At 48.9% G+C, this 12,874-nt stretch overlaps 1 protein-coding gene across 1 annotated transcript in view; it reads left to right on the forward strand.

The window, feature by feature from the left end:
- The window catches only part of LOC144791012 (putative cation-transporting ATPase 13A4), a 315,251-nt gene that overhangs the window by 148,254 nt on the left and 154,123 nt on the right, over positions 1-12,874 (forward strand). The window contains exons 8-10 of the mRNA XM_078665643.1: positions 2,616-2,688; positions 9,240-9,371; positions 11,845-12,015. Of these exons, the coding sequence (XP_078521769.1) occupies positions 2,616-2,688; positions 9,240-9,371; positions 11,845-12,015 (376 nt within the window). The remainder of the gene's footprint in view (positions 1-2,615; positions 2,689-9,239; positions 9,372-11,844; positions 12,016-12,874) is intronic.

Consider the following 12,874-nt stretch of genomic DNA (forward strand, 5'->3'; position numbering starts at 1 on the left):
CACTGCCTTATTGCCTTCACTGCTCGAGTAGCTAGAGATACATTCTATGATCTTCAGTGTTGTGTTTAGTTATATTTTACTTATAGAGCGCCAATCACCGGGAGGTCAATGAGGACATACTCTAGGTATTTGCTGCAGGCTGGGTTTGGAGTTCAGGCTTCATGGGAAGGGTGAGAACAAATATCTACTGGGGCTTCATGGAGGCTGCATTCAGAAATCAAAGCCAGTGGAACATGTGACAGGAAGGGGCGGGACATAGGTCAGGAAGTAGCAAGCCCAGCTGCATCTGTTCTGGGAAATATTTCAGTCCTACATAGGTCTGTGTCAAATTTAAAATAGTCTTGCCTGGAAGATGACTGCCTGGAAGAGCCCCAGACTCGCCCCTGGTCTGGTGCCACCCTGTGCTGGGAAGTGTTGGTCATTCTGGCCGATGTCTGAGGGATCAGGACTCTTCAGGCACGAGCACTTGCATCACGCCACCTCTCGCTTGTGATCTTCTGAGCTGGTCAGCACGCTAGAGCCCCAGACACCTTCCTGCCAAGGGTAGGGAAACATGCACGCTATGTCTGCATGGCTACTGCCAACCCAGACATTTGGCCCTTGATACTGGTGGGTGAAACCTGCCTTCCTGTCTCTCGGTCCTGGCTAGCCGAGGTAGTTTAGACAGACACAACCTGCATTTGAAGTATTCGTGATTAATGTGTCCTTAAATTCACACTAATTCTCCAGCTAGCTTTGTCCGTCATTGACAAGCGAGCTGAGTGATCCATGCTAGTGTCATGGGCATCACTGCTGGGCCAAGGAGAGGCCAGAGGAAAATCACCGCTCATGCGCAGCAAGAAGGTACGGTGCCTAGTTCGACTTTCCCTCTGGGAGTCCGACTCAACAAATCAAAAACTTTCCAGGTGCTGTGTCTAGGATGCCCACCCTGCAGCACCAGGCAGGTGAGCAGTTGCCAAAGTAGTAAAAGGCAGTCAGCTCTATCACCAGCCTGCCAGGACATTCAAGCAGATCAGCATGAGTCTTCAGACCCAGCTCAGACACACGGTTGGGTGCAACCAGGTACCCGGCAATGAGGGAGGGTTTCTCCATGAGCACGTCAGCCATCCGCCACCTGCCATGGCTAGGGGGAGCCAGGGCTGGACCATTGACCATCAATAGACTCTTACCTAGGCGGGGGCACCAAGCCATGTTGCCCAGTGCGGCCCCTATGCCCGGTATGCAGGCACCACTGGTGAAGAGTCAGGTTATAATCTGTCACCGAAATGAGCATCTCCGCCACCGTTTGGGTAGTCATAAGAAAGCTTGAGAGCCCAGGGCCCGCTTCTCTCCCACCCCTCAAAGCGACAGCCACCCGTGACCATTGGGTTTCACATCTGTGGCATCTCTGAGTGGTACAGCATTACCCCAGAGAGGATCCATGACCCCAACTTGTTCCCATTCCACGTTGCCCTCCTGCCCAGGACAAGTCACTGCTCAGTTGCTCCAAACCCAGATGGGCAGGGATTGGGCATGGGAGGGTCCTGGTGGCAGGGTCTCTCTCTTGGACTCAGTCCAGAGAGGCACTTTAAGTCTATTCCCCCAGGATCATGCTGGGTGGGACGCCCCCTGTTCATGCTCCTTCTTTGCATTCTGTCCTTAATAATATGGAGGAAGACCACTCACCTTTCTTATAATCCGTGCACACCGGGTGACAAGGGGAAAAGGGTGGCCAACAGCATTAACCCTAACCCAGGCCAGAGCTCTGTCCCAGGGTCAAGTCACCGTTTCTTAACCCACCAAAGTCGGGGACCCTCACCTGGGTCTGCTGGAGCCCGGTCCTGGGCCTGGTTAGAGATACTTAACCTGGTGAACAAGGGGAGCTCTCCCCAGCCTTGTAGAAACCTGTCCAAGACATTCTAAAACAAGGCAGCAGAGTGCACGGCCCTCTGGGCCCCGGCTGCCTTCACCCAGAATCTGCTGAAACTCTGAGCTGGGTCCCCCTAGGAGCTTCTTAAGCCAGCAAAGAAGGGGAGCCCTCCACCGGCCTACAAGACCCCAGCCGGGCATCTTGAAGCATGGCAGACTTGAGAATGGACCCCAGCGGAAAGACTTCACACAAGTCAGTGTGCAGGCTATTTCTTGGCAGTTTGTGGGCCCATTGTATGGCCCGGTGGGACATTTGTTAAGTGTTGTACTGTTGATTGACCTGATATTACCACAAACATTACCTGTAGCAAGCTCAAAACCATGCAGAGTTCCATATCTTGTGAAGCACCTCTAGACGGTAAGTTTATAAGTTCAGAATGGCCCACTTGCAAACAGGGGTCACGTTTTAAATACCTAATTCACTAACAGGGCACACTTCTTTTGATGCCTGAGTCTATCTTCAGGTCCAGTCTGACCTTGGTTGTGAATCTATAAAATGTAGGAAATGTATGAAAAACTCAGACAAAAACTATACCATAGACAATTAATCAACTCTTTTAAAAACCTTTGTGAGGCGGCCTCTAGAAGGGTGAAGTCTTTCCATGTAAAATGATTGCCTACATTTTTAAAGAATGAAAGGAAGAATCTAACCAAAATGTATCCTCTGTGATGTGTAATGTGTTCTCTTTCCCTCTCTCGTTGAATAGCAATCCTTACGACTCCACAACCTGGTCGAAGCTCATAACAAAGTTTCCGTAACCGTGTGCAGAAAGAATGGAGGTGAGTCGCGTCCTTTTCCTCCTTTGTTCTAGTGTTTTCACACACTGTGACCCATTATGGTGAGCTGTATAGAGCTGCATGGGGTGGAATGTTTGCCTTTGTTTAATGTAAGAGAAGGGTAAATAAACAGCAATGTATCTGTACAGGCTGCAGCTTTGAAAACAATGATAATAGGAAGCTCCGCCCTTAAGGACACCCTGACCTCCAGTTTCCCATCATGCCCTGCAGGTAGCAGTTTGCTCATTTTTGTTTGACGAGTGAATTAACAGTATAGAGGTGGTATTTTATCTCTTCCGTCTGGGAGGAGGGCGGGTTGCTTATGATTTCAATGGAGATTCCCCTGGGACAGAACTAGGATTACAGGTAAGAAGCGTTTACTCTCTCTCAGGGGCTATACATTGCTAATCGTAAACACAGAATAGAATGGCAAGCCTATCCCCAATATTTCTGTGGGAGGGAGGAGATACAAAAGGTAATAGGATAATCAGGCATCCCTGGCCGACTTCAGCATCTGCCTTAGAATCCAAATCCAGACAAGAGTGTTTTGCAAAGGCCTTCAAGTTACACTTTGCAAACTCAGTCATATGTATGTTTAAGTAGGACTGCAGTTGCTGATTGACCTCTGGTGGAGTGGGCTCTAGGACTCCCAGGCAGAGTTTTGTTGACGTTCTGATAACAAAGGATTGTGCATGGGACAATCCCCCTAGACGAGGGTTATTGCGAAGCGGCAAATCCCTACACAAAAGACCATCATTGAAAAAAAGTTTCTTTCATCTTTCTTGAAGATTTTATCCTATCTAGATAACAGCTCAACACTCTCCTCTCATCAAGAACATGGAGCGACCTCTCTGCAGGAGGAAAAGGATTTTGAAAAAATGTAGTAAATGCAATAGACTGATTGATTTGGAAATAGTAGACTATTTTGGGAGGAATCTAGGATGGGCCCTTATCATTACTCTGTTTCTATTGAATGCTGTGTAAGGTTTGTGTGAGTATATGGCTTGTATGTTACTAACTCTATGACAAGAAGTGATCCCCAACAAGATAGAAGCTGTCCAAGATGGATGCTGGAGAGAAGTTCAAGTTCAAGTTCGTGCATTTATAAAGCGCACTACTCACCCAGAGGGTCTCAAGGCGCTAGAGGGAGGGGTTTATTGTTTATCGAATATCCATGTTTTCAGTTCTTTTCTGAAGGAGATGTGATTCTGAGTAAGGCGGAGGTGGGTGGGGAGTGAGTTCCAGGTCTTGGCAGCCAGGAAGGAGAAGGATCTGCCACCCATGGTGGTTTTTCGGATGCGCGGGACTGCGGCGAGGGCTTGGTTGGATGATCTTAGTTGGCGGGTGGGATAGTAGAAGGACAGTCGGGTGTTGAGGCATTCGGGTCCTAGATTATAAAGGGCCTTGTGTGCGTGGGTAAGAAGGCGGAAAGTAATTCTTTTGTTGACGGGAAGCCAGTGGAGGTTTTTTAAGTGACCGGTGATGTGCTCTTGGCGCGGGATGTCTAATATGAGTCTCGCTGATGCGTTTTGGATGCGCTGGAGCTTTTTCTGTAATTTTGTTGTAATTCCGGCGTAGAGTGTGTTGTCATAGTCCAGTCGACTCGTGACCAGTGCATGGGTGACAGTCTTTCTTGTTTTGAGGGGGATCCAGTGGAAGATCTTTTTGAGAATGCGAAGGACGTTGAAGCAGGAGGACGATACGGCGTTGACTTGTCTGGACATTGAGAGGGAGGAGTCTAGAATGAAGCCAAGGTTACGTGCATGGTCTGTGGGTTTGGGCGCAGATCCCAAAGCGGAAGGCCACCAGGAGTCGTCCCAAGCTGAGGGGGAGGATCCTAGGATGAGCACCTCTGTTTTGTCTGAGTTGAGTTTTAAGCGGCTCTGTTTCATCCATTCGGCTACTTCTTTCATACCTTCGTGAAGGTTGTTTTTGGCGGTGTTGGGGTCTTTGGTGAGGGAAAGGATTAGCTGGGTGTCGTCAGCGTAGGAGATGATGTTGAGGTTGTGTTGACGTGCGATGGAGGCGAGGGGACTCATGTAGACTTCGAAGAGGGTGGGACTGAGTGAGGAGCCTTGAGGTACGCCGCAGATGCCTTCGGTGGGCTCTGAGTAGAAAGGGGGGAGTCGGACTCTCTGGGTTCTCCCGGCAAGGAACGAGATGATCCATTCCAAGGCTTTTCCTTGTATGCCGATGTTGTTGAGGCGTTGTATGAGGGTGTTGTGACAGACAGTGTCGAAGGCGGCGGAGAGGTCGAGTAGGATGAGGGCCACTGTTTCACCGTTGTCCAGGAGTGCTCGGATGTCGTCGGTCGCCGCAATGAGGGCGGTTTCGGTGCTGTGTTTGGCTCGAAATCCGTTCTGTGAGGGGTCCAGGGAGTTGTTGGATTCAAGGAAGGCTGCGAGTTGGCTATTGACGGCTTTCTCGATGACTTTGGCCGGGAAAGGGAGGAGGGAAATGGGTCGGTAGTTTTTCAGATCTGAGGGGTCTGCTGTTGGTTTTTTCAGAAGGGCGCTGAGTTCGGCGTGTTTCCATATTTCTGGAAAGGTGGCGGAGTTGAAGGAGCAGTTGATGACATCGCGGAGTTGGGGGGCGATGATGGAGTCAGCTTTGTTGAAGATGTAGTGGGGACAGGGGTCAGAAGGTGAGCCAGAGTGGATTGAGTTCATGAGGCGAATGGTGTCTTCAATGGTGATTGGGTTCCAGGAGTTGAGGTAGTTAGTTGGAGGGGTGGGATCTGAAGGGGGTGGGGTAACCCTGGGCGGGCGGCTACGTTCCGTGCACGGAGTGTGCGTAGTGCCGGCTTCTACGCATTTTGCGTAGCAGGCGTAGAATCCGGCACTATGCACGCTCCGCAGACGGAGCGTAGCTGGCCGCCACCCGCCTCCCTCCCGCCCTCCCTAAATACTTTAAATTAAAAGTGTAAAAGAATTAAAAGGCACTTACCTTGCCCGCCGCTGCCCGCCACGTCCCCGGGGCTCGCTATCTTCATGGCTTCCGTCTTGTGTATCTAATGCGCATGCGCGAGCGGCCGCGCATGCGCATTTCTCACGAGAAATGCGCATGCGCGGTCGCCCGCGCATGCGCATTAGATACACAAGACGGAAGCCATGAAGATAGCGAGCCCCGGGGACGCGGCGGGCAGCGGCGGGCAAGGTAAGTGCCTTTTAATTCTTTTACACTTTTAATTTAAAGTATTTAGGGAGGGCGGGAGGGAGGCCTGCGGTGCGTAGTGGGGCTACGCGGAGTGCGGAGGTGGGCGTAGTTTCTCGCCCACTTCACGTAGCTCCACGAAGCCCCACTACGCCCACTACGCCCAGGGTTAGGGTGGGGTGGGTTGGTCCTTGGGAGTATTCTTGAAGCTGTTGTGGATGTCGGCAATTTTGTTGTAGAAGAAGGAGGATAGCGCATCGCAGAGGTCTTGGGAGTTGGTGATGTCGTTGGATGCTGCGGGAGGGTTGGTGAATTCTTTGACGATATTGAAGAGTTCCTTGCTGTTATGAGAATTGTTGTCGAGACGGTCCTTAAATGCTGATTTCTTGGCGGATCGAATCAGTTGGTGGTGTTTGCGGGTGGCTGTCTTGAGGGAGGCCATGTTGTCTGAGGTTGGTTCTTTTCTCCAATTCTTCTCCAAGGTGCGGCATGTCTTCTTGGATTTTTTGAGGTCATCATTGAACCAGGGAGCTTTTTTGCTAGATGATTTCGACTGGTGTTTTTTCAGGGGTGCTAGTTCGTCCGCGCTGTGGGTAATCCATTGCCTGAGGTTGGTGGCCGCTAGGTCTGGGTCCGTTGCTAGGGTGGGAGTGTTTAGGTTGAGTGATGTGAGGAGCTGGTCGGTGGTGATTTTGTTCCATTTTCTTCGGGGAATGGGTTGTGGACGGTTGTGGGTCAGGGTTGTTTTGTAGCTGAAGTGAACACAGCTGTGATCCGTCCAGTGGAGAGCTGTAGTGTGATCGAAGGAGATGTGCTTGCTGGAGGTGAAGATAGGGTCGAGCGTGTGCCCGGCTATGTGAGTGGGGGTGTCAACAAGTTGTTTGAGTCCGAGATTGGACAGGTTGTCCAGAAGGGTGGTGGTGTTGTTGTCGAGAATGTTGTCAAGGTGGTAGTTGAGGTCTCCTAGAAGAATGTAGTTCTCGGAGGCGAGGGCGTGCGGGCTGACGAAGTCAGTGATGTCGTCGCTGAATTGAGATCGGGTGCCTGGGGGCCTGTAAATGAGGGTTCCTCTAAGGCTGGTCCTGGGGTCGGTGTGGATCTGAAAGTGGAGGTGTTCGGCGGTTGCAAGATTGACGTCAGAGCTGGTTGTAATTTTGATGGTGTTTCTATGGACGATGGCGATGCCTCCTCCAGTTTGATCGGTGCGGTCTTTTCGAATGATCTTGTAAGTGTCCGGTATGGCTATGGCGATGTCGGGGGCAGAAGATGCATTCATCCATGTTTCAGTAAGGAAGGCGATGTCAGGTGACGCAGTGTCGATTAGGTCCCAGAGTTCGGTTGCATGTCTGTGGACCGAGCGGGTGTTCAGTAGGATGCATTTCAAGTTGTTGGGTTCGGAGCTGTGTGTGGAGGAAGTGTGTTTGGTGAGGGTCCTGGGGCAGTTGAACTTACAGGAGAGGCAGGAGAATGGGCCGTGGGTACGTCCTGGGGTAGCTTCGCAGCAAAGTGGGGAGCGTCCGGCGTTGAGGGCGAGGAGAGTAGCGGCATTATAAGTTACTCTGGGGGGTTGGGAGCGGCAAAGGGCAGGGGGACGGGCGCTGGGCGCGGTCCAGGCGCGGACGGGCGCAGACGGGCTTACCTTTGGCGCACCTTCGGCGCGTATGGGGCGCGTCCGCTGCGCGTGAACGCTGCGTGCAAGAGCATCTGTCATAAATGGATAGTGGAGGGGGGAGGGGAGGGGGAGGGTCAGCTGGGAGGCGGGTGCGTGGTGGAGGGGACGGGCTCCGAGGAAGAATAACACCAAATGGCTAAGAAGCCTCATGAAAGGGTTCAAAGGGAGGACCCATAAGGCGAGAAAGGACAACATTTAACTCCCATGGAGGAGAACGTCCCCCGAGAGACCGATATATCTTTTTAATGCCCTCTAGAAAATCCTAACCACAGGCATTTTGAAAAAAGGACAATGTGAAGGACTTTTTCTAATGGTTTTGATTGCTGCAAAATTAATTCTAAAAGAGGAGAATTGCAACTATACTTTAGTCAGATAGAGGAGGTATAAAAGTACACCCCTTCTTGACAAATAGTATTGAAATTGTTCTGAGAACACCAAATGCAGAATCTATTCCACCTGAAAGAGTAGATGGTTGTAGTGGATGGATGTTTGGCTTTTCTCTGAACATCCGTGTTTTCCTGAGGGTGGTTCAGGTGCCATATTTTATGAATTCAGGAGCCATGCGGCCAAGGTCAACGTCTGAAGGCTGGGATGTTGAATCTGGACTCCATACGACTGAAGAAGATCCGTCCTTGCACAGCAGCTTCCTGTGTGGACACTCTGAATGATTACTATAGCCTTATAGCCTGCGGTAGAGGGCTATACTGGCTATTAAAGGCCCTCTCCAGCGTTAAAGGCCCCGAGCCGAAGGCGAGGGCCTTTAACAAGGGAGAGGGACTTTAATAGCCGGTATAGCCCAGCTACGAAGGGCTATAAGGCTATTAGAACATTCTGCCACTAGAGGGCCGAATGATCTAACAAAAAAGAACAAAGCCTTATGGGAGCGCGAGGGGATTGGAATCCCCTCAGGCTCCCTGGAGCCTTTGTTCACAGCCAGAGCTGTGAACAAAGAAACATTGGAATGTGGGAGCTCAGGGATTATACCGCCATTATAAGCCCAGAGCACTCCATTGTTTCCAATGGAGCTCCCAACATTCCAAATGTTCTAATACATCTTGTATGTGGGTTTTAGGAATAGGTTGCAAATTATTCAAAATGCTGCTGCTCGGCTGCTATGCCAACTGCCGAGAGCCCATTCATCTTCCAATCAGCTTTGATGTCTACATTGGCTCCCTGTGGAGAAGCGTATTCAACTTAAAGCCTTGTGTGTTACTCAACGCACTCGTTATACCTCTGGCCCATCTACCCCCAACTCTTTTATTCAGCCGTATCACCCCACGAGGTATCTAAGATCGTCTGACCTCAGCTTGGCCGTAGTACCGTGGTTTAAGTTTGTGTCACAGGTTGGAAGCTCTTTCAAGCATTCTGTGTCCAAGGTTGTGGAATAAACTTCTGATCAGCTTGTTTAGCAATACCAACTGCTCTGCCTTCAGGAAACAGCGTATGACCAGGCTGTGCTGAGGCCTTGCTTCTCTTTCTAGCGGTCTGTTTCAGGTGTGCTACAAAGTCCTTGATAGGGCAGAAATGTATGTAATACATTTGGGTAGCATAGTATATTATAAAGTGAATAGGAGGAGAGAAAGCTGGATTGTGTACAGTTAATGCAGTTTACCCATTTTTGTAAATCAATTCAGTTCATATTACAAAATGTTGTAGTTTGAGACTACCAAAATCTAATCTCACTGTTTTTACATGTGTTGTGTTTACAACTTGTGTAATTTTACTCCAGAGTTTAAAGAAATGGAGTCGCGTTTCCTGGTCCCAGGTGATGTCATTGTTATAACGGGGAAGAAGTTCTCTTTACCCTGTGACGCAGTGCTGATCAGTGGAAGCTGCGTCATCAACGAAGGCATGCTGACAGGTATGGATGACACGTGACCAGAGGGTGGGCGGGGCTGTAAGAAGTCATACCTGGTGATCTTCAGAAGCGGTGAAGCGTAATATTCAAGTCAGATTCTTCAAGGCGGGTATGGGAGGGATTCACAGATTCAGGCCGGTTGGCGAATGAAAAAAGGCATTTTTTAACGTACGAATGGGCCAATTCGCGATTGAGTAACCTTTTACCAAATTGCATATTGGGTTAGCGATTTAGTATCAGGAAAGTGCGTGTTTAGGGTGCCCCTTCCTAATACAGAATTGCAGTGGTATTTTTGATCTTTTTGGGACGGAAATGCGGTCGCAACACATTCACATTTTACCACTTACTTCAAGTAGGTGGCAACCCATTCTCAAATAGCAAGGGGTCCACAAGGGACTGCATACCTTTCGTGGAATGTTTGTAAAATCATTTTTTGAGAGCAGGCTGTGGTCCCACGGAAAGAAAACCTTTAACTTTTCTTTTCGAAACATTTTCCTTTAAGCAATCACAGAAACGTTGGTTTGCTGAGCTCTGCAGGCCACCTTCCCTTTGATTTTTGGGATTGCCAGTGGTTCGCAAACCGAAACCTACTTCATGAATATTATTGAGGTAGGGCTGTGAGCAACCCATTGGGAATCGCAAAACGTGTCGAAGGAACATTTGTGCACTGGTGTTTGTGATTACCAAATAGCAAATCGCAAAAATTTGCTATTTGGTAATCACAAATGACTACCAACGTACATCTGGTCCTATATCTCAAAAAGTGCTTTTAGTAAGTCAGTATCCCCCCCTGCAAATGATATCTTTAGGCCAGCACTGTATAGATTACTTTAGGCATAAAATTACCTCCAGTATACCAGCAGCAGTATGTCTCAAGGGACTCCTCCGTTAGCTAGGAGATACCTTCAGCATGCCAGCAGCTGGTTTGCAAGCAGAACATGGACCCACACTCACAGGGTCACTCACTCACATGCTCACACAAAGTTTCACACTGTCTCACTGACATGCTCACACACAGTCTCACTCACTATCCAATTCACACACTTCCTTACACACAGTCTAATTCGCGTCATTCTCACCCACATGCTCGTTCACTGTCTTACTCACATGATCACACATTGTTTCACTCAGTGCCCACTCACTGTCTCCCTCTGAAGCTCACCATTGTCTCAATCTCTCTCTCATATGCTCACATAATTCCTTACATCTTCCAAGTTTCCCTCCTATTCTTATACAATTTCTCACTCACATCCTCACACTCTCATTCGCACACTCAGTGTTTCACACTCTGTCACACTCACTTGCTCACACAGTCTCACTCACAAGTCATTCTCACTCACAGGCTCACCGACTGTTTCACTCACATGGTCAGATGCTCCTTCCCTCCAGTGCCACTTCCTGTCTCACTGAGAAACTCATACACTGTCTCACTCCCACTGTCTCACTCACTGTCACACTACATCTTCATATACTGACCGCCTCACAGGGTTTCACTTGATGTCTCACTCATATGCTCACACATTGTCTCACAGACTGTCTTTCACCATCTCATTCACTGCCTCACTCATGCTTGCACACTACGGGCCATATGTATGAAGCAAATTCACATTCGCAAACGCCAAAATTTTGCGATTCCTTAAATGCAATGTACGAAGTAAAAAAAAATTTGCAAATTGTCCTTAAGGAATCGCAAATTACCATCAACTTCAAGTTGGTGGTAATTTGTGAATTCCTTGAAAAATTCAAATTTTTGCATTTTTCAAAGTGCCATGTGACGCAGATATATGCCCGTAAGGCGTGTATGTGCACCACATGTGCACCCATACTTATTTCAGGGGTGCAACAGGGTGTTCTTTGGACACCCCTGCACCCTTGAAATTATTCTCAATTTGCAATTTTCAAATTGCGAATCGCAAAATTGAGAATACCTTCCCATTCATTCCTATGGGCCTCCAGGCCCATAGCAATGAATGGGAAAGTATTCCTTAATTGCGATTCGCAATTTGCGAATCGCAATTAAAGAATACTAAGAATTCACACAAAAAATTGCGAATTTGTACATACATACCAATTTGCGATTCTAAAATGGCGATTTCTAAAAAATCGCTATTTCAGAATCGCAAATGGGTACCTTGATACGTATGGCCCTACATCACTTACTAGCTTACACTGGCATACACACTTTCACTCAAATACTTGCACACTATCTCACTGAAAGGCACAGTACCTTTCTTAGGTGTACGTGCATACTGTGTGACTTACATGCTCAGCAGTAAACACATTGCTTACACATGCGCTTTGCTTACTCCTCTCCCCTTCTGTGGGACTGTGGTTGGCTGAGGGACCAGGCACTGTCCATGGTGAGGTGTAAACTTTACTCCTGCTCTACAGCAAGCCCTGGCTCACCTGTAGCCCTCTAAAGGTGAGGTGGGGACACTCACCCTCTGCTTCATCTGCTGCTTCCATACCTTTCCAGGTGAAAGCGTTCCTGTCACAAAGACCCCCCTCCCACCTGAGGACAGCGGCTTGCCGTGGAAAGACCCCAGCGGCGAGGACCACAAGCGGCACGTCTTGTTCTGCGGCACCGAAGTCATCCAGACCAAGCCGGAGGGACAGGCCTCTGTGAAAGCCGTGGTGCTGCGGACAGGTGGGTGTCATAGCGCCTTTCTTGCGTCTAGGTGCTCTCTCACACAACAGCATGCTACCTTCTGTGATATTCTGTTTATTCCCAAGGAGTCTACACCCAGAGTTAATTAATGCCCAGCACATGCTGTCCTCAAAGTGTTCATTTCTGTTCTACTCCTGGGCGTTCCTCCCAATTACTTTGAGTAAATAGGTATGTTGAGATTTGCGATTGACCTCGATTACATGTGTCAATGCCATTTGTTGAGCCAATAATCTCCTTACCTTGCTTACCTTCTCTGTAATTTAAACTTTGATATGCCATATCCCATTTCACTAATGCACACCTTTCATTGTCCAGTTGGGTTTTGAGCCAGGTGAGCTGGCAGAGAGAGGTTGGTGTTCCAGATCTGAGCTGCCTCTGCCCTGGGCAACTGCCAGCTCTCCCCACATGACCCCCCAGTCTCTTTTCCACCCACACATGTCACGGGACTGCCTACGTAAGAGCCGAGTAGCCCTTTCTTTTTTAACTTGACACTGGGGTTATGTTGCAAGACAAACACCAAGAAAAAGAGTGACACACTTGGGGGCATATTACCAACAACGAGCGATAATTATCGCTGAGTTGGCTTAGCGGGAATATTTCTATCGCCGCCCTTCACCTGTTTTTATCACTGAGATACCTTGCTATTAGCAAGGTTTATCTCAGGAGCGATAAAAAACAGGTGAAATGCGTGAATATCGCTGTCAATACAGCGATATTCCGGCATTACCGTGACAATGCTCTTAGCCATGTTATCCACCTACCATTGGATGACATGGCTAAGAACTGGTCAGGGCAGGCGTTAGCTTTTGGAGATATTCGCGCTTAGCGCAAATATTTC

Source organism: Lissotriton helveticus, chromosome 11 (genome assembly GCF_964261635.1).
Source record: "Lissotriton helveticus chromosome 11, aLisHel1.1, whole genome shotgun sequence".
Classification (NCBI taxonomy): domain Eukaryota; kingdom Metazoa; phylum Chordata; class Amphibia; order Caudata; family Salamandridae; genus Lissotriton; species Lissotriton helveticus.